Raw genomic sequence first — 23,967 nt, forward strand, 5'->3', positions numbered from 1 at the left:
TCCCGTCACATTTTTTACTCACCTAGAGCAAATTTTTTCCCTGAAATATATACGAGTCATGCATAAAGTGTCTTTTGTGAAGTATGACACCGTTATAATGCCATTAATCGTAGCAAAGATAAAGGGAATAAGGCAAGTTGAATTCCTCGGATTACTGATCACATGACTGTTGACCTCAGCTGAGTCATTCGAGGCTTTTTTGTGCTGAGATGTGCAAAAATGTTCTTTACTAGATCTGTTTAATGCAAAACCTTGGCAAAATCTTAAATGAGACATGTTGAATGAAGGTTTTCCATCTTAAATTTGATCATATTCCCCGAAAGAGGCGTTCGACACACGTGATAAGTTCAAGGACAGTCAGAGAGTTGACAATCAGACGGGTTGATTTTTGCTTTTACACACTTTGCTCCTACTAAACCTGCAAACTTTTTTAGAGAAAGGTTTTAAAGGTTCTGTGTTTAGTTCACAACTTTGACAGAAGATTCTTTGCTGTGAACTGTAAACTAGGAAGCAGCCGAACTGTATTTATGGAAATGGAATAGAAAAAATAAAGCATGAAAAGAAAAAATGAAAGTGACCGTCTCTTGTTGGCTCTCATCTGCCTTGTTCAGAACTTCGGGGCTCCGTCGTTTGACGATAAGAAGTTGGAGGTGGTGGCGGTGTTCGGCAGCATGCAGATGGCCATGTCCAGAGTCATCAACCTGCAGCACCACCGCATCGCACAGGTGACGCACAGCACACGGCCCTGCGCACCTTTCTCACTCCCACAAGTCCATTTTTGTTGAAATATTAGATGTTGTTCCTCTTATTTGTCCCTTTGGTGAACATGTCAACATGACAGTGTAGTCAAAGAAAAACATGAAAAACTGTCTTTGGCCTATCTGGCACAAACACTCCATGTCATCAAATGTAACACACTGATGTACCTTCGGAGGTGCGTGCGTGACAAGATCACATAAAAAGCTCGCCGTCTAGCAGCAGAGGACGGAGGAGGTCAAGCAGGGGAAAGCTCTCTATGCATGGCAGGCAAAAAAAGAAGGAGAGTTCTCGTCTGACAGCTGCTGTTTTCTGCTCTGCTGCGTCTCAGTGCCGCCAGGTGAAGATCACCATCCTGGGGGAGGAGGGAGTCCCGGTGCAGGTGGACGGAGAGGCCTGGATCCAGCCGCCCGGCATCGTCAAGATCGTCCACAAGAACCGGGCGCAGATGCTCACCAGAGACAGAGTAAAATCAAACACACCTCTGATTTCTTTTTGCTGTATATTTAACATGAAAAAAACAATCTGGTTTGATGTTTTATAGCATAAGAACAAGAATATAGGCTTTGAATTTGAATTCTCCTCCTGTCATAAATACTGCAGCTGAAAATCCTCTCGGCTCCGGCCGAGCTGTTGACTCTTTTTCTATTTTGGGATTTCTTAAATCAAATTCATACCCACTGTGTTTGTTCTCTCTTCACGCTGCTCGAAAACCTTTTTGGAGAGCTCTCTTGAGCCAAGCGAATTTTTCGGGCAGTTAGTTTCCATGGTTTCCCTCCTTAAGTGCCGCGGAGAGAGAAGAATGTCTCCTCGCCGGTTTTATCCTCCTAAACGTGGCTTTTATTCAGTCAAACGGTGACAGTAATGTTAAAGGTCCCGGCTGGATGTCGGTCTGAGGCGTGATTATTGAGAGGTTGTTAGTTTAAAGTCATGTCCGGATGAAATAAAACAAGCTCCTCTCTCTTTTCCTTCTCTTTTTACTTTGTTTTCAACAGATTTACAGATCAAAAAAAGACCTTTTTATAGTCTGAACAATCCCAAGAACAACCTCGAGTCAGATGCCGTCCCCTCAAATGCAAAGCAGCAGCTTTTTTTGTTTTTTTTTTTTTACACGATGACCAAAATCTCTGGCTCTGTTCCCAACCAGGCGTTCGAGAGCACGCTCAAGTCCTGGGAGGACAAGAGGAAGATCGACAGCTACCGCGCCAGCCGGCCCCGCCTTAACTCCCAGCAGTCCATGGAGTACCTGACGGAGGAGGAGTGTGCTCAGGTCCAGCAGCTCGGCATCGTGGCCGACACGCTCATCAGCAAGTAAGGAGTCACGTTGAGTTTGGTGATTTGGGTTGCGGGGGACAAAAACACCCAACTGAGTGTTGAACTGATGAGTTTCTGACAACAAACCTGTGAAAATGATTACCTTGAGGACGTTTTAAACAGATTTTGAGTTTGTGATAGTGTTCGAAAGACACGTATGAGTTCAAGGAGCACTGAATGCATCAACACACGGCATCAACACGGGACATTCAGTGCTCCTTGAACTCATACGCGTCTTTAGAGCACCGTCACACGGTTATAATTCTATAAAATCAACATTATCAAGAACAAATTCAGTTAAAACTGGAGCAGATCAGAAAACGAGGACTGATCTTGCTGGAGCAGTCTCGTTAACGTCTTCTCGACATGCTATAAATCAAACACGATTAAAAAACCTTCGACGGTGCACAAACCGAACATCTAAACAACCAGTTGAAGCATCTACGTCTGTGTGTTTTTATGTGTTAAGAAGATAAAAAAGGGGTCGACGGAGACCTGGCTCTGCATTTTGGGATCGTGTATCCCACTGCAATCTGCTCGTTTATTGTTAAGTTTTTCTCCGTTGCACTTACAAGCCGTTTTTATTCCTCTTTCCTCGCTCTTATAAACGCGTTTGTGTCCCTCCGAGGACTTCTCGTCTCTCGAGTCGGTTGGTTTATTACAGTCTTCTTCAATCAGGACCATAAATATTTTAATTACATTTGTGAACTTTGTGAAACGGTCATAAAGGGGGTTTGTCGTGGTCGTTGAAAGAGGTTTGATTTTGACGATTTGAGAGCCTATAAAAGGTGCGCACTTAAAAAAAAGCTATTTAGAGATTTGACGTCGAGACGTTTGGACGAAGAACAGACGTTTATTTTCAGCATCAAATCTTCCTCGAGCTGAACTCGAAGGTGGCAGAGACGCAGAAAAGGAGTCGGGCTTTCGACAACTTGTTGGAATAATCGCTGTGATTGTGCCCTTTCAGCTCGTCGAAAAAATAATAATTGCAAGCCCTCTCAAGTGGATGATTTTCCCTCCCTCGTCCTCCCCAGGATCCGCGAGGCAGCCAAGACCCACAAGCTGGTGGAGCAGGAGCTGGCTCACGCCGTCAACGCCACCGCCCTGGTGCTCACCGAGGCCAAACTGTCCAGCCCCGAGGTAAGACACCGCGGAGGAGGAGGCAGATGGACCCACATATGGCTCGTTTGATCGGCGAAGAGTGAAACATACAGATTTTCAGCGATACGTCCGAGTCCGGTGGCGGTTTACAGGCTGTTAGTTTTGCAGCTTGTTAACATGAAATCCATCAGTGATGTAAAATTAAAAGGTCATTTGTGATGTAGTGTAACTAACATTTGGAAATAAAAATGTTAGATTTAAATAGAAACCTGTGATTTAGTTTGTATTTGTAGATGCAGATTTTGTAGATGCTTAAGCATTTTTGTATCGTTTTACAGTTACATTGTTTATTATTTGATTTAGTAAAAATTGATAATTTCGCAAAGCTTCATATTCACAGAATCTGATCAATCTGATCTGAATCTTTTTAATGCTGTCATCTAGAAACCATTTGGTAACTATTTTATTATCTCAAAATATAAAGAATTCATAAAAATATATTGAAGTTTTGGCCCCTCTTGGCTTCCGTACTTTTCATCTTAGACTGAATATTTTGATGTTCATTCAAACGCACATTTCACTGATAAATGACTAAAGTTAATCATCTTTGTTTTAACTGTCGAGTCTGTAGAATCTCATAGAATTTCTCGATACAAACTCAAAAACTACAAAAATGACACTTGATGCTTGACTTTACTACAACAGCAAAGAAGAAAATATTCGTTTTTTGCCATTTTTCTAAAAAAAAGAAGATATTCCCACCCAGATGTTTTAATTAATATTCCTGTTTACATGCAGCTGTGCACACGTGGATTAACATTTCCTAACACGTTGTTTAGCACATCAAATATGGAAAAGTGGAATGATTTTGCTTCCTTGCATCAAAATAAAACGTTTCCTGCAGTGATCTGACCCGACAAACACGGCCTCTCTCTGTCAGCATTACTATTTTTTGCGCAGATCCAAAAATCTGTTGATATCTAAGTCTTTCAAGATGGTAAAAGTAGGTGTGTTTCTCACTTTCAGACAGGATTTTTTCTTCTTTTTAAGTCAAAGGCAACACAGACACCTCTGTTTGATCTCTCTTCGGTGGTTCAGGGAATCAAATCCACACAAAAAAATGATTTCCTGTAGAAAAAAGAGCAGCTCCAACACTCCAATCTTCACATCGGCACTGATTCATTTATTAGAAAAAGGCTGAGAAAGATCTTTGTGACCAAAATGTGCAGGAATTACCTTTCTTTTTCGGCCTACAAACTTGAATAAGTGAACGCGTATGTCACCTCTAGGCCACATTCAGCACGTCATGATACTGATGGAGACTCATTCCCTTGTGTTTCCAGTGTCTGAGCCGCAGCACGGCGGTGGAGATCGTCAACAGCAGTAAAGTCCTCCAGGCTGAGACCAGGATGCTGCTGGATGGAAAACTACTGGTACGACTCTGCAATTTCATCCACGTCTTCTCTCTCCACCGTCTCCTTTGTCTCCCTCGCCTATTCTCTTCCTCCGCGCTGTCTGTTCTCCGCTGACATCTCGCATTTCAGCTTCTGCTCTCTGTTTATTGTCTTTGTTTGGTTTTTTTTGTTTGTTTGCCGTAGCTTTTATTCACCCCGCGAGGAGATGTACCTTTTATTCACGGCAGCCCTTTGTGTGGAAAAGCAAATATAATGACAGAACTACAGCCGAGCGTGACCGTGTTTATTCAGACTCCTCTGCTCTTCTGTCCTTTTGCTTTTTCATCTTCCTCTGCTTTGAAATGTTTATCAACCTCTTTCAGACTAATTGGGCTAAACTTTCACTGATTCTATCTTCTGTAATTGAGGCGTTTGAATGATGAACTTCCCCAAACGTATCTGCGATAAGACACGTAAATAAAGCGGCTTATAGAATGTTTTTGCGTATTATGTAAATGACTTGTCGTCTGAAAGAAGCAGATGTTTACATACTGTATCTGTGAATTTACATATTATAATATAATACTGTGGGTGTCAGACTGTGGATCGTCTTCAGATGGTGGAAAAACAGAGCAGATGTCGGCATGCAGCATTATTTAATTCAGAGATGAAGCTACTATACACTTCTGTCCGTCCCCATGCACATAAATAACATTAAGAGCCATTAAATGTGTTTGCATCTTCATCTTGATGTAAATATGTGTAAATGCTAAATGTAGCAGAACAGGGAAGCTGCTGCGTTAACTTGTATACAAACTCAACACTTTCTGTATCCATTTCAAATTAAAAGCCCTCTAGCGTGTCAGTGGGCCGATGCTCTTAATTTCCTAATATCAAGACTTTTATTGTCGCACTTGAAATGTAGCTGCTGCCGTCTTTTTTCAAGTTGCTCGAGGCCAACGACTTGTTTTATTTATTATTGTGATGTTAAGCTGTAGAAGAAGAAATGCTGAGGTGAGAAAACATGATGTGTCACAGTTGTCCTGATGGACTGCGTTGCCGCTACATTCTCATTCATGAGCTTCCATTATGTTCCACTTCGGAGCAGCTGAGTCACGTACAGCGCCTCGACGTAAACTATGGTGTCATCGGCTTATAATCAAACCAACACAGTCTGGTAAAATCAGATTACTTGGTGTCAGTTTGATGGTGAATGTGAGGTTAGCCAGTGCGATGGCTGAGGAAGGAGAGTCACGTTTTCATTGTACCTGAACAGTGATTCATCATATCGTGCAGTTAAGTTAAAGACGTCTATTTCTTCATCTATCTCAGTCGGACTCTCCAGAGGAAGAGGAGCTCCGGTCGACTCTGAACAGCCTCAGCGCCGAGCTCCACAAACTGGACGACATCCACTGGATCTGTCCGCTCATGCAGTGTTCAGAGGAGGTGAGGAGGAAACGCAGTCGGTGTTCATATGCACCAAACAAAATGTCTAAATTTAGAACATCTCTTGGTGCATTTTCCATGTCGAGTGTTCTCTGCTTGTTCTTCAGGACTCGGTGAGGAGCAGCACTAAGAGCAGCAGCAGCAGCAGCAGCATGAAGCTGAAGATCATCCCCAAGGTGAAGAAGGAGAGAGAGAAGCTGCACAAGCAGAAGTCCAACAGCTCTCTGTCAGGTGAGAGGTCAGAGTCCTGTTTGAAGCTTCAAACTCACATCGTCACATACAGTAAACCTCACACCCACTGTGGCTGTGTTGAGCTACCGGTCAGCTCAGGGACAACTCGTCTACTGTTTCTGTTTTTAAAAAATTATTCTTCAATTTTCCTGGAAAAAAAAAATATTCTTTGAAAATGTTTCTGAAAAGTGAATTCTTAAGAAAAAATGTTCTGATTACATTTTCTGAAAATAGAAAAAAACATTCCTCTGAAAAAAATTAGTTTCCCCCCCCCCAAAAATCTAAAATCTTCCCTCTAAAAACAAATCATTCCTCTGATTTTTTTCTGAAAAATAATTCTTCAGAACATTTTTAGAGTTTATTCCGAAAAAATTTCCGAAAAAAATCATTTTTTATGAAAAAAAAATATTTTTTTTTTCTCATTTTTTTAATTTCCGCTTTTTTATTCTCACACAAGAAAATTTATTCCTGCTGTTAAATCTTTCTGAAAAGAAATTATGAGAAGAAAGTTTGTTTTCTACAAATTTTAATATATTTCTTATTAATATTTTTTACATGAGTGTTTTGTTTGGCCCAAGGTTTCTCATTTAGTTTCACACATGAAGAAAAACATTTCTGAATACAATACATTACAATTTGGCTTTCTTTAATACAATACTTTATTATCCAACCAGTTCTCAAGAGAAAACAGTTGACTGAAATCCCCAGAAAAAGAAATCTGCACCTTTCACTGATTTTTCTTCGCTCTCCTCTGCAGGAACTTGGGAAATCAAAGGCGGCCCTGGTGAGGCAGACTCGTCGGGTAACTGAAGTCCTGCATGTGGTGCTTTACTACTGCCCCCCGTTACCACCAGGGGTGAGGAGCACCCCTCCTGTTCTCCTCCCCTCTGATCGAGATTCCCAGTGGCCTGACAGAGGTGTGAGGAAGAAAAGGAAAACCATCTTTGCAACTTTTATCCTTTCTCCTCCCTGTGTAACTTCTCTACCGTCCATCCTGCAGGGAGGAGTTTCGCTTCTTCTCTTTTTAATTTATTGTTTTTAAGGGGCCTGGCTTTGCATCGCTTCACCATTAGCGTTCTGCTTCTGGTTCTGTTTACCTGCTCGAGTTAAGGAAGTTGTGTCGGCCAGCAGCGAATCAAACAGAGGACACGGGGAGGCGTGGAACCAAAGTGTTCTCACAAACTTTTTCTTTTCAGTTTTTTTTTTTTTTTTGACGAAGAATTGTGTTTACGTGGCGCTCTCTCTCTCCTTGCATGCCGAGCGCAGCCATCTTGTTTTCTATCTATCATGAGTTGTTACGATCTTTTAATTCTTTCTCTCTTAACTCTAATCGTTTAATTTCTCAACTTAAGAATAGCCTTTGACTTTTGTTTTTCTTTTCTCGAGACTTTTCGTGAGAGTATTTATTTCCTGTTGCTACTGCCATGAGAACTGAAAACGGCAACAAAACGAACAAACTGGAGCATCTCAACCTTATCGTCTACTGAACTGGGGAAATATCTTAAATGTTGCAAAAAAAAAATAATAATTACCGAGGAATGTACTTGTGTGGACTTGTATTAACCTGTGAATAATTATGTTAAATGATAAATTATATCAGATTTCACAAAGGTTCTACTGCTATTGTGGTCTTAAAAAGTGGTTCTTAATAGGCTGTTGTCTGACTTGTGAAGCGGCGCTGCAAAAAATAAAAGTCCTTCACGACGAGTCGTTTCTTCCGGAGTTCCGTCGCTCGGTTATCGGATGAAACGACTCAACGGTTGTATTTCTGCAGTGTTTGGTGAAGGTGTTAACAGAAGGAGGAAGCATCAAGGACGCATCAAAACATTACAGCTACTCAGTGTATTACTCCTACTTTGCCATGCTCCTGATTGTAAATGTAATATAAGAATAAGAGTCAGTGGATATTTTGATTTTGCCTCGTCTGTGGTTTAAAGCTATTATTATCATTATCATTATTATTATTATTACAAATATCTATTTTTTTGTATATCTTATTTTCCCAATGGTAATCTGTGAAGCTGTCCGGCTTTGCTGCTTCCCCCTTTGACAAACTCCTTGGCCACTGTGCATATAATCGAAGCCAATTAATGCTGTTCTGTGTGTCCCTGCATGCAAACTTAGCCTTCCTTCGCCTCACAGTGAGGGCTGAAGTTGCCTCAAAGTGGAAAAATTTTAGCTTTTGTGTTCGGACCTGCAGCATTTGGTAAATATTGTTTGTTTGAACCTGCTCGTTGGACCGGATGGTGTTGAGTTTTACCGCAAGGGAACACTTATTAAGCAAGAAAGTCAACTTAAATATCAACTAAGCATTGAAATTGTGCTGTTTAAACAGAGAATTGATTTACACCTACAGGGCTCTCCAAGCAGGTTTTAACAAACACCAAACACATGATTTTTGGATGCATCTGCTGCTGTTTCAGTAAAACTGCTAAAATACTGACGTTTACATGCTCAAGGCAACTTCTACCCGGGTTTTACAGGAATGTTCTTAAAAAGTAGTGGTCAGATGTGTTAAGAAATTCACGTATTTGCTGTGTTACTGCAACACAAATAGGAAAAATAATAGCTTTCGTTGTTATTTTGCACTCAGTGAAGACATGGAAAGAGAACGCTCCAAGACAATGTACACTATATGTGTGGGAAACACTGGATAACTAGGCGTGCCTAGTTAGCTTTGCTTAGCAAAAAGAAAAATGGAAGAATTGCCAGTTGAGGAAATGTACATATTTACTGTATTACTGCAACACTGATAAGAAAATTGTAGCTTTTTTGTCTCTTAGCATTCAGAATAGTCATCGAAAGAGAGAGCGTCAAGATGTGTAAGATGTAAGATAGCTTAGCTTAGCCAAAAGAATAATGGAAGAATTCCGCTAGGGAATTTGTTGTTTTTGGTTTTTGTGTAGCAAAAGTTCAACTTCACTACGATGAAGTTTAGAAAATCTCCAATGTATAAGCCAGTTGATGTTTTGAATTTTCTTTTACTAAAATATAGCTACATGTATAGTTTATAAGACAACTTTGTAACTGTTAGAAGTTGCTAACAAGCTAACAAGGCTAGTTTCCTCTGCTTCCAATGCTTTTGTCATAAGGTAGGCTAAACATGAAGCTAACTAGCTAATTATTGTACGTAGTTATTTTCATTTAATGCTCTTTAACGCAGCAAAGGTGTGAATTTCTTAAAATGTCAGGGTAATTTAAACTTTTTAATTGCCAAGATTTAATAAAGACGTGTTTTTCACCAGTCAAGATTAAACCTGAGTCAAATATTAGCTAAACACGAGTCCCAGATGGAGTATATTGCATTTTAAAGGTACTATGAAGAACCACAGAGAAGTTGATCACCTCACAAACAATTAACATGAAGTTGATTTTTGTGTTGTAACTCCGGCACTTTCAAAACTACCAACAATGGGACAAAATGTTAAAGTTAAGACACTTTGACTCGGGTCTGATCAAGAAGGACAAAGTTATGATTTTCGAGCTTTAACTTGGATCATTTCTGTGCTTTTACTTCTTCACGTAAAGGGTTGTTTCTACTTTTCTCAGTTATTTTATCGACCTACTTACCCAAACTAACACTCAGTACAGCGGAGTTACTGTGAGGCGTCGTAGATGTTCAGCTCTGGTAGAATTGTGCTACTGTATCCATAGTGTGCCAGCTATTACGCTCTACACCTTAGAGGCTTTAGTGGTGTTGTGCCAAGTTTGTACTGAGTTCAGTGGGTTACCAAGACACACGAGGTGCGTGTGCGAGCGCGTGAGCTTCAGATGCGGATGATGATGTTGTTGTATGTCGTACATTTCAAAAGTTTACTGTATCTTGCCTTGCACTTTACGAAGAAGCAAACTTAATGGGGGAAAAAAGACATTTTGTGTGCATGTGTGCGTGTGTGTGTTTAAGATTTCGAGTGTTTTTTTAAAAATTGATTTGATGACGGAAAATCTTTTTATTTATGATAAATGTATAACGGACAAAAAGTGTGTTGATAAAAAAAAAATGTAATATATCTAACCAAATGTAAAAGAATGATAAATATATTAAGATGTATACGCAAAATGTTTATGACATCAGTGGTTGTACGACGACTCCCACAGCAGCTTTGAATTTCTCGCATTTAACGCCGATGTTCTTACATGTGATCATGTGTCGATCCACTGCCACAGCAATGTCATTTTAAATGTCTTTCCGATGTTACACCAATTGGTATTGATTATTAAAGTAAAGCCAAAGTTATCGGAGCTCTCCAGTGTTATCACAGACTACTAACCAATCGTTTACACGCAAAAAAACAAAAAACAGATGTCATACTCGGCCTGTGTTTGGCCAATATTTGGTTGAACTTTTTAGTGTATAATTTCAAAATCGTAACATCTATTGCGAAAGACTTCGTTGTGCTTTAAAAGCATTTGTTGTGCAAAAAATGAACATTTTTGGGATAAAAAAACTAGTTGCCTATGTTCATCATCTTTTAACCAACTGCTGTTATCTTTTCTAATTTATTTTCTTTTTTTTTGTGAATGTTTGTTTTTTTATTTTCAAACAGCAAAAATGTCTTTTTTTTTTTTTTTTTTGGACTGAAACTCTTCCGAGGAGTTAAAACGGGAGCTGAGAAGAAAAGAGAAAAAAAATGACGGCTGAGAAAACTGAAATTTACAAACACACCCCACACCGCGTTTGTGCAACAGTATTCCATAGACGACATTTTGTGAACGCACCCCTCTCTGATCTGAACAGCCCATATATTGAGACTGTGTGCGCCAATGCTGGAAGCCAGACTAGATGTTGCACGACCTTGTACGTTGCGAGGTGTTTTATTGTGTTATCGTGTGCAGTGTGTAACAAAGACAAAGTCAGCGCAACCCTTTGGAGATTAAAATGAATTATTGAAGTGTGACGCTGTGACGTGTGTTTATTGACCATTTTGAATCACTAGAATAACTTAATTGTATTAAAACTGTTTTTTTTTTGTATATGTATGATTGAAACGTGACATGATCGTCACTTTTATCAGTCATTTTTGGTAAATTGTCTGTTGATCGCTGATATTTTGCATATTTTCTTCTTCCCACTTGCTCATTATCCTGGTTGACTTCAGTTTGCTTTACCTTTCAGGGTGAGAGGACAGGTAACACCTCAGTCTGCTAAAGCAAACGTCGTACAGCGCGTCACCCGACTGCAACTGAAGGTAGAAGTGTTTATATGCGTCCTCGATTCGGGCTCTCAGAAGCAAAATTCTGCCACTTCCATCTGTCTTTGTCACCTCGATTAATCGACTCAGACTCTGAGCAAACTAAAGTCTGATGGATTTTCTGGATAAATGGTGAAAGTACAGATCTTGTTTCCCAATGTAGGTTATTTAAAATATTCTGGAAGTAAAGTCCTAAATTTGTAAGAACATTAGTAGATTATACAGGAGTATCATACAGTTTCCTACTAATTTTTAATTTCTGATCCAAAAAATACATCTGCTGGAATTTTTTATTTTTTTTCCCCCGGAAAGAAAACAATTCACTCGGTCTCACACAATTGATTTTCTTCTGAAATAGAGATTGTTTTTCATGCGTTTTCTTAGATGGAAAGAAGAAAACAAAAATACATGTAAAGGGATAGATTAGATTAGATTAGATTAGATTAGATTAGATTAGATTAGAGATTATAATTATGATATCATTTCTGAGAATTTACTGAACAAGAAAACATTTATTTGCAAGACAACATTCGAATGTTCTCAGGGATGAAAATCACAGATTTGGGGGGAAAATAATCTGAAAGATTTTCTCTGAGATTGAAGTTATAAATATACAAGAAAAATATAATCGGAGTAGAAACTTTTTTTTCAGTTTTCAAGTAAAATTTAATCAGAAAAATATATATATTTTTTTTAAATAGTGTTCTTCAAAAAGACATCACTTCATTCTATAAGAATCTGACTATAGTGGCCAGAATCATGGCCAACAAAACAGGCCGATCCTGTAAAATATACATTTCTAGTGTTTTCAGCTCTTTCAGTGGATGAAAACCAGTGAAAAAAACCCCACTGCACTCCGAGTCCTCTTGGTACCTTTGCGCAAATGATGGGCACGACTTCTGGTGCGACATTTCTGCTACGCCATAAAACTAATTCATGAAGATGCAGTTTAGCGACTATCGAGTGAATACTACAACACTGTTATTACTGCTAAGCTAACACTGCTAGAGCCTTGAAAGTATCACCTGTAATTGTTATGCGTCAGTCAGTCTGGAGTAAAGCTGCTCAGTTAGTAACATAATAGGTCGTGTCTGCGGATGAACAACAGGCTTATATTAATGAAAAACTACGTGTGGAAACACAATTTCAGCGTGACTCACGAGCTAAAGGCTAACTGTTTTGTTTACAGCTGCAGCCTGTTACACCAGCGGATACTCCGATGACTCATTAAGCTTTATAAATGAATCATTAATCTTAATCTTTCTGACTAAACGTGGGGGAAGTGTGATGGATTACGACTCCTCACGGCATCGATCCTGCAGTTTATCCGAGCCGATTGTAGCTGTTTCAGACAAAGACGTAAAAAAGAAAAAAGAGAATTTTGAACATAGAAACAGAAGTCTTTATTTGTTGTGCTCAGGTTTCATCCAGTTGGATCACATAAATAAAAAACAAAGGATCCAGTGTGTTGTAGAGTGTCAACCCCTTTAATTTATCCAGTAAAACGTGGTTTCATTTGAATTTGCAGCAACAAAACAAACTTTCAAATTCTCTTAGAAATAAAACATTTCAAGAACCTCCAGAATGTAATGTGGACCCGATCTACTCGAGTTCTGGCATGTCTTCGTATTCTCCGGCTTCCTCCTTCTTCCTCTGCTCCACCACTCTCCTCTTCTCCTCCTCCGCCCTTTCTCTCTCCTCCGTCGCCTTCTTTATCTCCATCTCCACCGCCTTCATCTGTAAGTTCTTGATCTCCTCCTCGTTCTTCTTCATCGCCTCTTCGTTCTTCTTCAGCTCCTCCTCGGTCATGACCTTGTCTTCTCGGGCCTTCCTCAGCCGTTTGTTCTCCGGCGTGTCGTAGGCCCATTCCTCGTCCGAGTCGCTGATGTCGTCGTCGTCGATGTCCCAGTCGGGCTGGACCGCCTCTGCGGTTTCGGTCTCCTCTTCGGGCTCGGGCTCAGGTTTGTAGTTGGGGTCTTCCAGTTTGCCCCAGGCCACCTGGTCGGCCTTGCGGAGGGTGACCTCCACTTTGGACGGCACCATGTTGACCGAGCTCTGTTTGACATCCACCACCTGAAGGTACGTAGAAGATGAGAGATGGACGTAAGAGACTTGGATAATGTAGTTAACATTTTAGCAACAGGTGAGCTAATCCCACTTTACTGGCAGATGTACGTAGCAGGTACTCACACCCCAGAAGTGGAACTCTCTCTTGAAAATCTTATTGTCTTCAAACTGGATTTGACACGAGAGCTAAAGAGGAGAGAAAGAGACAAAATATAGAGAAAGGAAAGAAGAATGAGGCAAATTTAATGTTTAGTGCATAAATATGTGTGATGTTGACTACTGAAAGCCAGCTGCATGGTATAGTTTCTGTTATTCTAGTTGCATGTTTGTATTTTATTTCAGACTGTAGATATTTTCCCTTCTTGAGTCTTTATCACGATCTCACTGAAGGACGCGACTAAGAGTTTGTTAGACGCATTAGCTTGAGCTAATGGCAAGCGTCCAATCATTTCCGGGTAGAAGAAATCTGCATCGCGCTCTAGTTTACATTCAACTTTTCTTCTTTAATGATGTTATTTCAATGTGCATTAACCATTAATAGCAACTGTTTCACTAATGTTATGTTGGAGACCTGATTTTATGGTAGGTATCAAAAAGGCACAGCAGAAATGATCAGATCTCCATGTTTTACTATATGTATAGTATAAATGTTACAGGCACGGTCGAAAATGATGAGAAATTCAAAAGTAAAATCCAATTTCAATTTCCACACTGAAAATCAGTGGCTAGGTTTCCACCAGGGAGGAGCTGTTGTAGTTGTTAGCTCAACGTTGCAATGATTCAGTCATAGACTTTACTGAGTGCTTAGCCTAATAATGAAGTGAGCTAAAGGTAGCGAGTACAAGCTTAAAGAACAAGCATCTATTGATAAAGACTTATTTATCATTTATTAATAATGTAGCTTAAGCAGCAAGTAAGCCAACTAGCTAAATAGGTTAGTGCTAGCATGAAAGACACGAATCTATCGATAAAGTAAAGTTAGTAAAGTTAGCTGAGGTAAGTCAAAGCTGGTGAATCTTTAGGTATTGCTTAAGATTTTTTTTAAAGCATTTATCAATTAATAAAGTTAGCTCAAGTAATTTTAAGGTTATACATGTGGTCTGAATTTACAACACACTAGTAGCTTATACTGTCATTCAGTCTGACTTAAAATACAACCACACAACTACAGTTAAGTAATTAATGTCTGTCTTCTTCATGAATAATTAGTCAATGACTTATTTCCTATTATTAAAGCAAGTTGTTTGTTACTACCTGTAAATATTAGAAAGGCAGCATTATCATAAATCAGTGTCAAATCCTAAAACTTATTAATGCATCTTTGCAAACATTAAACAGAACTCGAAAGTCGAGTTAACGCTGGACTCACCACCGTCCGGTTGGCCTCTATGCAGGTCAGGTCTGGGTTTGCGTTCTTGGCGTAAATTGTTACGACAACATTATTTCCCGTCTGGTGCCAGTCATGTCGACACGCCACCTTCTTTTTGTCCTGAAAACACACACGAGAACACAAACATATACACACACACACACACACACACACACACACACACACACACACACACACACACACACACACACACACAGAGAGGTCAGCCACAAACAAATACTGGTTTCGACAGACTTGTTCTCCAGTTTCAGTTTGTGTGTTTTGCTGTTTTACACACCATTCAAAAAAGGAGCAATGTTAAATGTTGTGCTGTATTTCTGTGTTCTGTCAACATTCTGGGTAATTTACGGCTACGTTACTTGCTAACGTTCAGCCAGATGTTGCTCTGTATGGTACCTGCTTTGGGATCCAGCGGTGTTTCCCCATGGTGCAGCCCTTCTGGTCGAGGAAGGCATTGAAATCTGTCGTCTTTATGCAGCAGCAGCTCCAGTATTTATACCTGAACGTGAAAAAATTGAGGTAGGGGGCACAATTTACATTAAGGGCATTTAGCAGGCGCTTTTTCCCAAAGCGACTTACAATAACTACATTTGTCACAAGAGAGAAACCACAACATCACCGTCGATAGAGTAAAAAGAAATCTAGAAACAATTGGTCAAGCCCTCATCTGAGGATTGTAGCTGCCTTTTATCAGAGATATTTTAAGTGCTATGATTGAAGTGCTATACTTTTTTGGGAAGGGGTCCTGCTATGCGGGGTCGAAAAGTCTGAACAAATGAGTCTTGAGTCTTTTGCGGCAGATGGGGAGTGATTCCGTTGTGTGGACATTGGTCGGGAGTTCGTTCCACCACTGAGGTGCCAAAACAGAAGAGTCGCAACTTCGCCGAGCGGGCTTTGTTCGCTCTCACCGATGGCGGTACCAGTTCCGTTGACGGCCTTGAAGGCCAGCACCATCATCTAAAATTGGATGCGAGCTGCAACAGGAAGCCAGTGGAGGTCATGGAGGAGGGGGGTCACATGGGAGAATTTGGGTAGATTGTTAATGAGGCGCCAGAGCCAAGAGGTAGTTGCAGTAGTCCAGGTAGGAGATGACCAGCGCTTGGACCAGGAGTTATGTTGTGTCTTTTGTGAGGAAAGACCAGATCCTGCGGATGTTGTAGAGGGCAAATCTGCAGGATCGGGCGACAGCAGTGACATAGGGGGTGCAGGACAGTCTGGTGTCGAGGATTACACCCAGGTTCCTCGCCGTCGGCGAAGGCGATACCATGGCATCCTCAACAGTGACTGACGGGTCCATGGGAGTTCAGTCTTTCCCCGGGATGAAGAGGAGTTCAATTTAACTTAGTTTGAGTTTGAGGTGATGCATATCTGTCCAAGTAGAGATGTCTGCCAAATATTCTGAGATGCGTTTTGCAATGTGGGTGTTGGAGGAGGACGGGGGAAAAGAGAGGAACTGTTGGGTGTCGTCAGCATAACAGTGGTAAGAGGCGGGAGATCGTGCCGGTCGGGAGGTAAGAGGACATTGAGTGACTAAACGGGAGGAGAGATCTGGTAGGACCACATGGGGGAGACGAGGATGCCAGTTCCTGCTCCTCGACCCGTTTGTCTTGGGGAGGGTGAGAATTAGGCAGACGAGAGGGCAGCTGGAGTGGTAGTGCTTTCTGGATTGATCCAGGTCTCGGTAAGGGCCAGGAAGTGGAGAGTCTGCAGGGAGACCTAGGCTGAAATGGTGTCCGCCTTCTTGACTGCAGACTGGCAGTTCCATAGCCGCCCTGTCATTCTTCAAGTTCAGTATCGGTGGAGAAAGGTGGATAGCCGAGATTGGTTGGGTTACAGACTTGAGCAATGTTTTTATGGTGAACTCCAGTTTGATGTCCTGACTGGGATTGGGTAAAGTTCATGGCCCCGATTGGCGATGGACAGCGAGTGTCTTTGACTCCCTGGCTGACCCCCGCAAAGACTTTGTTCGCCAGTCTTCCCCTGCTGTGGATGCTGTAGTGACTCGCCCTTATGTGCTAGATTGATAGCTGGGCTCCACCCTGCAATCAAGCCTATCAGTCATAGCTGACTTGGGCAATTTGGAACAGCTCAATAGAGTTTTCACAGGCAGCAGTTCGAACTGAAGGAGGACGAGTGATGCTCGTGTACAGATTCACTTCTGAAGTCTATTTAAAATGCTGTTTTTAATGACAGATATTTAATTGAATGTTTGATGTTCCCTTCTTTTAACATCTCAGCCTTTATGTTCCTTTGGAAAGGAAAGAAGAAAGAAAAAAGGAAATAAAGTAAGGAAGAAAGCAAGAAAAAAATAAAGAAAGGAGGAAAAAGGAAGGAACAAATAAATAAAAGAAATAAGGAAAGGAAGTAAAGAAGAAAGAAAGGGAGGAAGTAAGAAGAAAGAAGAAAGGATAAAGAAAAAAGAAAAATTAAGGAAGGAAAGAAATGAAATAAGGAAGGAAGGGAAGATAACAAACAAACAAACCTTTCTTCTCCTGCTCGGCCTTCTTGTTGATGTCCAGTTTATGCTGTGTTTAATCACAGATCTTTAATTGAATGTTTGATCTTCCCTTCTTTTAACATCTCAGCCGTTATGTTCCTTTGTTTCGCTCACACAGCCTTCAGTTTTTTGTTTTGTTTACATTTCTGCTTTGTAGAGGCGGTCTAATTATTGTTTGAAAAGAGATTTATGCAAATAAAGATTGTAATTATGATTTTGTTACAGCAGATTATGTGTAATGCATCTGTAATATCCGCCGTGCAGAAGTGGAAACATGCAGCCGGTGTGTTGTGTTGTGTTGTGTGTGTCTCACCCCTCGTGGAAGACGGGGCCTCCGGGGTGATGGGTGCAGACCTCCATGTCCGTCTCTGGGCCCTGATAAGCCTGAACACACACACAAACACACAGTAATGATCGATAATGTGTAACAGATTACAGTTTCTGGTCATCAGTCACATCAGAAGGTCACCAGTCAAGTGTTTGTTTGAGTGCCGTGTTCCTCCATCTGTCTTGGAGACGTTTTTTTCGCAATATTTTTTTAATTTAAAGCAAAAATAAGAGACTTTGAGTTTCTGACTGTTAAACATTCACTAAATATACTCAGAATGATGACCTGACAAGTATTTACTGTCCAAGCAGGCTTCAAATCTGGTGAAAATACATTTTTAATTCAAATTTCAAGAAAATTATGCATCTTATTTTAGAAGATGATGGAATGTTTTGCTTGTAAAATCTTAATCTGCAGAAAATCTAGGAAATATTGCAGAACATTCTTCAGAAATTAAATAAGTCAAATAAAACTTTCAGAAAATGGCACAAAATGGAAGTAATATAGTAAAATTGCATTTAAGATGAGTACTTGTAATTATTGATGACACAACACAGAAGTCGTGAGAATGTTTTTGGGGTGAGAACAGAAAGAAAAAAGTGACGAGAACATTAACGGGTCACACGCGTTGTATCTGTTTTGTCCACTAGATGGAGCCGTCATGAAGCTTTAGAGGAGAGAAGAGCAGGAAGTCAAACTGAGACACTGAGCAGGTGTGTGTGTGTGCGTGTGTGTGCGTGCGTGTGCGTGCGTTGTTTCCCAAAATAGTCGACGATCTGACATCAGCAAAAAGACAACTTCATCATCCACACACACTCTGAGGTGAACACTCACTGTTTTACATCCTGAGTTCTTGCAGCGGGTTCCCGGCATGACTGTCTGACTCTCTGAGGGAAGAAGAAGAAAGAGGAGGAGGAGACAGAAGAGGTGAGATGAAGAAGAAGAAGAAATCAGAACTGGGTCACAAACAGCAACAACATCTTTATTATCCAGTCAGTTGGCTGCGTCACATAAAGTTTTATGTCACACAGAAGACGGAATGAGAAACTTCACTACAAGAACAGACGGAAATGTTTTAAGCTTCCACATTTGCTGATTCATTTTGATAAATCTGAACTCTTTCATTGTTTGATTAATCATTTATTTATTCCAGGATGTTTCTTATGTTATGATTTTGTTTATCTTGCCGTTTCGCTTGACAGTTTTCAGGACTCACTGTGGTTCTGTGCTGTTGTACTCGTCAGATGTCAATAAATAATAAAACCTGATGTTAAAATGATGATTCGTTCCGCACATCTCTACAAATATGAGCAGAAATGTGACTCATACACTGTGAAAATGTTCCTCATCGAGTCATTTTGATCTGTGACTGAGTCTGTAGAGATTCATTTAGTCAGAATGTGAGAGCAGAAAGAAGCTGTTTCAGAAAGGAGTGACAAAGATCAAACACAGAAAAGGAGAAATAAACAAAGCAGAAAGCAAGAAAGAAAAATAAAGAAAAGAAAGGAAGGAAAGAAGAAAGAAAGACAGACAAACAAGGAAGGAAGAGAGAAAGGAAATAAAGCAAGGAAGAAAGCAAGAAAAAAGAAAGAAAGGAAGGAAAAAATAAAGAAAGGAAAGAAATAAAGAAAGGAAGGAAAAAAGAGACAAACAAGAAAGAAAGAGAGAAATGAAGGAAGAAAGGAAAAATAAAGAAAGGAAGGAAGGAAAGAAAAAAGCAAAAAAGTACAGAGAGAAAGAAAAAATAAAGAAAGGAAGGATGGAAAGAAATGAATGAAGGGAGAACAAAAGGAAGGAATAGAAAAGACAACAAACAAACAAACCTTTCATTTCCTGCTCGGCCTTCTTGTTGATGTCCAGTTTCTCCAGCGCCTGAACCAGAGACGCTGACACTTTGTGAGGCAGTTCGATTCTGGGCTCCTCTGAGCTGAACACACACACACACACACACACACACACACACACACACACACACACACACACACACACACACACACACACTACATTATTTATGTGCGGGATGCTGCGGACGACCTCGTCCTGACCTCTGAGTGTGTGCGAGCAGCAGGCAGTGGATGGAAACATGCAGTTATTGTGTCGATCACAGAGAGTCGGATCACAAACACACCTGGGTCTCTCCCGCTGCAGCTTCTCTGCAGACTTGGGTCCCTGGTAGATGATCTCCTGGTTGTTGGTGTGTTTGTTCTCGCCTTTATCTGATGACACCTCCGGCCTCAGAGGCTCCAGGGGTTTGTCATTGTTGTGGCGCCCGCGGGTGCAGCCCTGTGGGTCGAGGATCCTCATTAGAAGGCACACTTGGTTAATGATATCAGTTTCTTCTTCACTAGATATTTTCCCTTCTTTTAAAAAAATCTTGCAGAGTGTCACTTTCTTGTTCCTCTGGCAGATATATTTGCTTGTTTTAAGTCATATTCGAAATTTCACAGTGATGTAATGTCATCAGCAGAGTCGCAGGTAGTTTGTAACCTCTTCATACTACACAAACATCGGACATATATATTGTAATTTGCAAACATAAACACACTGTCAAGTTTTTAATTTACGTCAAAGTGAACGTACAACCTGAACATGATGGTGGTGACAAAATGGTCGACATCTTTATAATAAAAGTTCAACAATTTGCCATCAAGTTGGACTGCGTTTCATCACCGAGCATCAATGATGTAAACACAGACTCCACCTTTGGAGTCCTGCACTCTTTTGGATCAGAACCAGACCATTTTGTCTATTTCTATTGCTTAAATGTTGTTGTTTTTTAAAGCTGGCTATTTCTGCATGTGTTTAATTTGCACTAGTAACACAACTAAGTCTGCATTATAGGTGAAATACGTTTTTAATTAACTTTTACTTCCACTTGATTCAACTTAGTTTCTACCATCACCTCAGAAACTCCAACTGGGCCACAAATATTTAAAGTTACCTTGATGGAGAGAAACTCCGAGAAGTCTGTCGTCCTTTTCCTACAGCAGGACCAACCCTGGACAAACACACACACAATAAAACATTAGATTTCTTTAACTACCACTAAACAAAAATGTTGGTTTTTTTGTTTGTTTTTTTAACTTTGCGCTCAGATTTAATAGTTTTTACCTTCAGAGCATCGTGGAAGATGGGAACACCTGGATGGAAGAGGCAGGAATCTTTTGGACGCAAAAGGAAAAAAACACTGTCAGTCTTTTTATGGACACACACACACACACACACACACACACACACACACACACTCACACACACACTCACACACACACTCTCTTCAGGGTGTATCAGCTGTTCATGTGTCCCATAAAAGGAAGCCGGTTGCTAGAGAGAATCTGACTCATGCTTCAACAGACATGTGGCCGGTACGCTACATGCTAGGCTAACGCTAGTGACAACTTCTTATTGACGTCTAACAAACCATCTTTTCCAACTTTTGCCAAGAAAATCATAAGTCTAGTTCTATCCTGTAAAAGTTAGCTTAAACACTTAAATTGGTCCTTTGTAACTTGCACTCTACACAATTTGTCTTTTGGTCATGAATTGTTCTGATCGAACCCAAACTTTACATCAAATTGTATGTTAATACCAAAACAATTTGGTCACAAAGGCTTTTTTTCAAAATAAAGCATAGATAAACCCTATCTCAGAGTGAAATACTTACAGTGGTCTGAATAATAATGTCTTTTTTTCAGGATCTGAGAGAAAAATAGTCCAAAATCCAGCTTGTATATGATCCATCTTTTAACTTTTTTAGCTCAGAAGCTACAAAAAAGTCAATTTAAACCCTGTCCAAGGAAATCAAACCACCAGCACTTAATAAGACTAAGAAGAACAAGCTTATATGTTACATTTCACACAGATTGACCCAAGACAGGACTGGGAGTTTAAAAGAAAGGATCATTTACCATCTTTGTTCTTGTCAGGCTCAAAATTGAGTCCACAGCCTTTGTTGTAGCACAGCAGAGTCATGTCGGCCTGTTGGTTTGTGTGACTTCTCCTTCACTGTTTTAGTCCCGAAGACACTTTCCTCCAGCCCTGGACGCCTCTCCTGGTCTTAAGTGCTGCGATCAGACCTCCAGAAGTTTCTGCGGGGACGTCCCAGGCAGGGTGATCGCCTTCTGGACGGATCTGAAAGAAAGAGGGGGGTCTGTCTTCCTCTGTCTCTATCTCTGGTTCGGGCCCTTTGGCTGAATGAAAGATAAAAATAGCAGCCTCACCTCCCTCCTCTCCGTCCCTCTTTCAATTCACAGCTGTCAAAACTTATCTGGAGGTGGGGGTTGACATTCCTCCTGCTGAGCGTCGCCTGTCACACACAGGCCCGCTGTGGCCCGGCAGCGGCCACAATAGGACTGACAACTTCTGGATTTCTGTCACTTTCTCTTAGCGGAGCCAAAATCATGGGGTTGTTTTCCTGGGAGAGGCAGCCTGTGTCGTTATACCTGTTGAAAATTTAACTTCCAAGTCTAAAACTATGGTCACTGATGTGCTGCTCTGCCTATAAACTTTCTACACACACACACACACACACACACACACACACACACACACACACACACACACACACACACACAGATAAATAAAGATCAAGGAAGATAAATGAAGATTTCATTGGGTTTATTTCCCCCACATTTCTAGAATTCATAATATCTGTTTAAATCTTCAATTAAATATCACAACCGTTAACTGGTCTGTCACAGCAAATTGGCCAAAGATCAAGTCCAGTTCAACAAAATGAGAAATCACAACAAAAATGAGATAAAGTGTCCTCTAGGGTGTCCTAGTAGAGAAGACGTGAGTGTCCTCTAGATCAGTGGTCTCCAACCTTTTTACCTTGAAGCCCCCCTTGCCTGTGTCCAAGACAAGCCAGGCCCCCCAACCCCAACCCGCGTACACTAAAAGAATAAAGTGATTAATTACAAACTTTTATTTACAAAAATGAACATCAGTTGTAGGTTGTTGCTCTTATTCTCCTTGTTTTACAATGTATATAGATACATTTCTTCCTTTTTGTGTCATCAGGTGTATCACACACAAATACACACACACACAGTTTAATTTTTTAACAGAATAGGCCAACCACATAGGGGTGTTGGTGATAAATAGCTTAATGAATTTAAATGTGGACCAAAAATATGTTTCAATTTGGATTATACAGAGTTTTGATTAGCCAGTTGTGTGTGTCATTGGGATTTCATCAATTTAATGTGCACAAATATAATTTTGGTAACCTCACAAGCTCAGAGTAGACAAAGTTGTGTACACATCCTGTGATCTCTGGCGCCCCCCTAGGGTGTCCTTCTAGTAGAGAAAACGTGATAAAATGTCCTCTAGGGTGTCTTTCTAGTAGAGAAAACAAGATAAAGTTGTCTCTAGGGTGTCCTTCTAGTAGGGAAAACAAGATAAAGTTGTCTCTAGGGTGCCCTTCTAGTAGAGAAAACGTGATAAAATGCCCTCTAGGGTGTCTTTCTAGTAGCAAAAACGAGATAAAGTTGTCTCTAGGGTGCCCTTCTAGTAGAGAAAACGTGATAAAATGCCCTCTAGGGTGTCTTTCTAGTAGCAAAAACAAGATAAAGTTGTCTCTAGGGTGTCCTTCTAGTAGAGAAAACGTGATAAAATGTCCTCTAGGGTGTCTTTCTAGTAGAGAAAATGTTATAAAGTGTCCTCTAGGGTGTCTTTCTAGTAGAGAAAACGAGATAAAGTTGTCTCTAGGGTGCCCTTCTAGTAGAGAAGACGTGATAAAATGCCCTCTAGGGTGTCTTTCTAGTAGCAAAAACGAGATAAAGTTGTCTCTAGGGTGTCTTTCTAGTAGAGAAAACAAGATAAAGTTGTCTCCAGGGTGTCCTTCTAGTAGAGAAAACGTGATAAAATGTCCTCTAGGGTGTCTTTCTAGTAGAGAAAATGTTATAAAGTGTCCTCTAGGGTGTCTTTCTAGTAGAGAAAACAAGATAAAGTTGTCTCCAGGGTGTCCTTCTAGTAGAGAAAACGTGATAAAATGTCCTCTAGGGTGCCCTACTAGTAGAGAAAACGTGATAAAATGCCCTCTAGGGTGTCTTTCTAGTAGCAAAAACGAGATAAAGTTGTCTCTAGGGTGTCTTTCTAGTAGAGAAAACAAGATAAAGTTGTCTCCAGGGTGTCCCTCTAGTAGAGAAAACAAGATAAAATGCCCTCTAGGGTGTCCTTCTAGTAGAGAAAACAAGATAAAGTTGTCTCTAGGGTGCCCTTCTAGTAGAGAAAACGTGATAAAATGCCCT

At 40.5% G+C, this 23,967-nt stretch overlaps 2 protein-coding genes across 5 annotated transcripts in view; one reads left to right on the forward strand and one right to left on the reverse strand.

Moving 5' to 3' along the window:
- Nucleotides 1-11,140, forward strand: part of LOC115589201 (diacylglycerol kinase delta) — a 98,978-nt gene extending 87,838 nt beyond the window's left edge. For all 4 annotated transcript variants that reach the window (XM_030429970.1, XM_030429972.1, XM_030429971.1 and 1 more), the window contains 8 exons: nt 612-725; nt 1,088-1,222; nt 1,904-2,067; nt 3,105-3,210; nt 4,515-4,604; nt 5,898-6,011; nt 6,119-6,242; nt 7,000-11,140. In XM_030429970.1, the coding sequence (XP_030285830.1) occupies nt 612-725; nt 1,088-1,222; nt 1,904-2,067; nt 3,105-3,210; nt 4,515-4,604; nt 5,898-6,011; nt 6,119-6,242; nt 7,000-7,052 (900 nt within the window). In that variant the 3' untranslated portion in view covers nt 7,053-11,140. The remainder of the gene's footprint in view (nt 1-611; nt 726-1,087; nt 1,223-1,903; nt 2,068-3,104; nt 3,211-4,514; nt 4,605-5,897; nt 6,012-6,118; nt 6,243-6,999) is intronic.
- Nucleotides 11,141-12,822: 1,682 nt separating this feature from the next.
- On the reverse strand, nt 12,823-21,892 carry LOC115589917 (cysteine and histidine-rich domain-containing protein 1). Its single transcript, XM_030431083.1, has 11 exons — nt 21,622-21,892; nt 20,828-20,877; nt 20,658-20,714; nt 19,845-19,999; nt 19,540-19,643; nt 18,551-18,603; nt 17,702-17,772; nt 15,288-15,390; nt 14,871-14,990; nt 13,625-13,687; nt 12,823-13,507 (listed from the first exon to the last, which is right to left on the reverse strand). The coding sequence occupies exons 1-11, from the start codon at nt 21,683-21,685 to the stop codon at nt 13,037-13,039; spliced, it is 1,311 nt and encodes a 436-aa protein (XP_030286943.1). The 5' UTR covers nt 21,686-21,892; the 3' UTR covers nt 12,823-13,036.
- Nucleotides 21,893-23,967: the final 2,075 nt, after the last annotated feature.

This window comes from Sparus aurata, chromosome 10 (genome assembly GCF_900880675.1).
Source record: "Sparus aurata chromosome 10, fSpaAur1.1, whole genome shotgun sequence".
In the NCBI taxonomy this organism is placed as follows: Eukaryota; Metazoa; Chordata; class Actinopteri; order Spariformes; family Sparidae; genus Sparus; species Sparus aurata.

Bases quoted from the DNA above. Each gene is read 5' to 3' on its own strand.
- LOC115589917 (XM_030431083.1), bottom strand. From the start codon at position 21,685: ATGACTCTGCTGTGCTACAACAAAGGCTGTGGACTCAATTTTGAGCCT. The intron at 20,878-21,621 runs GTAAATGATCCT...TGCGTCCAAAAG, and splicing joins GCCTGACAAGAACAAAGATG to ATTCCTGCCTCTTCCATCCA. The intron at 18,604-19,539 runs GTTTGTTTGTTT...TTCTTCCCTCAG, and splicing joins GGCCGAGCAGGAAATGAAAG to AGAGTCAGACAGTCATGCCG.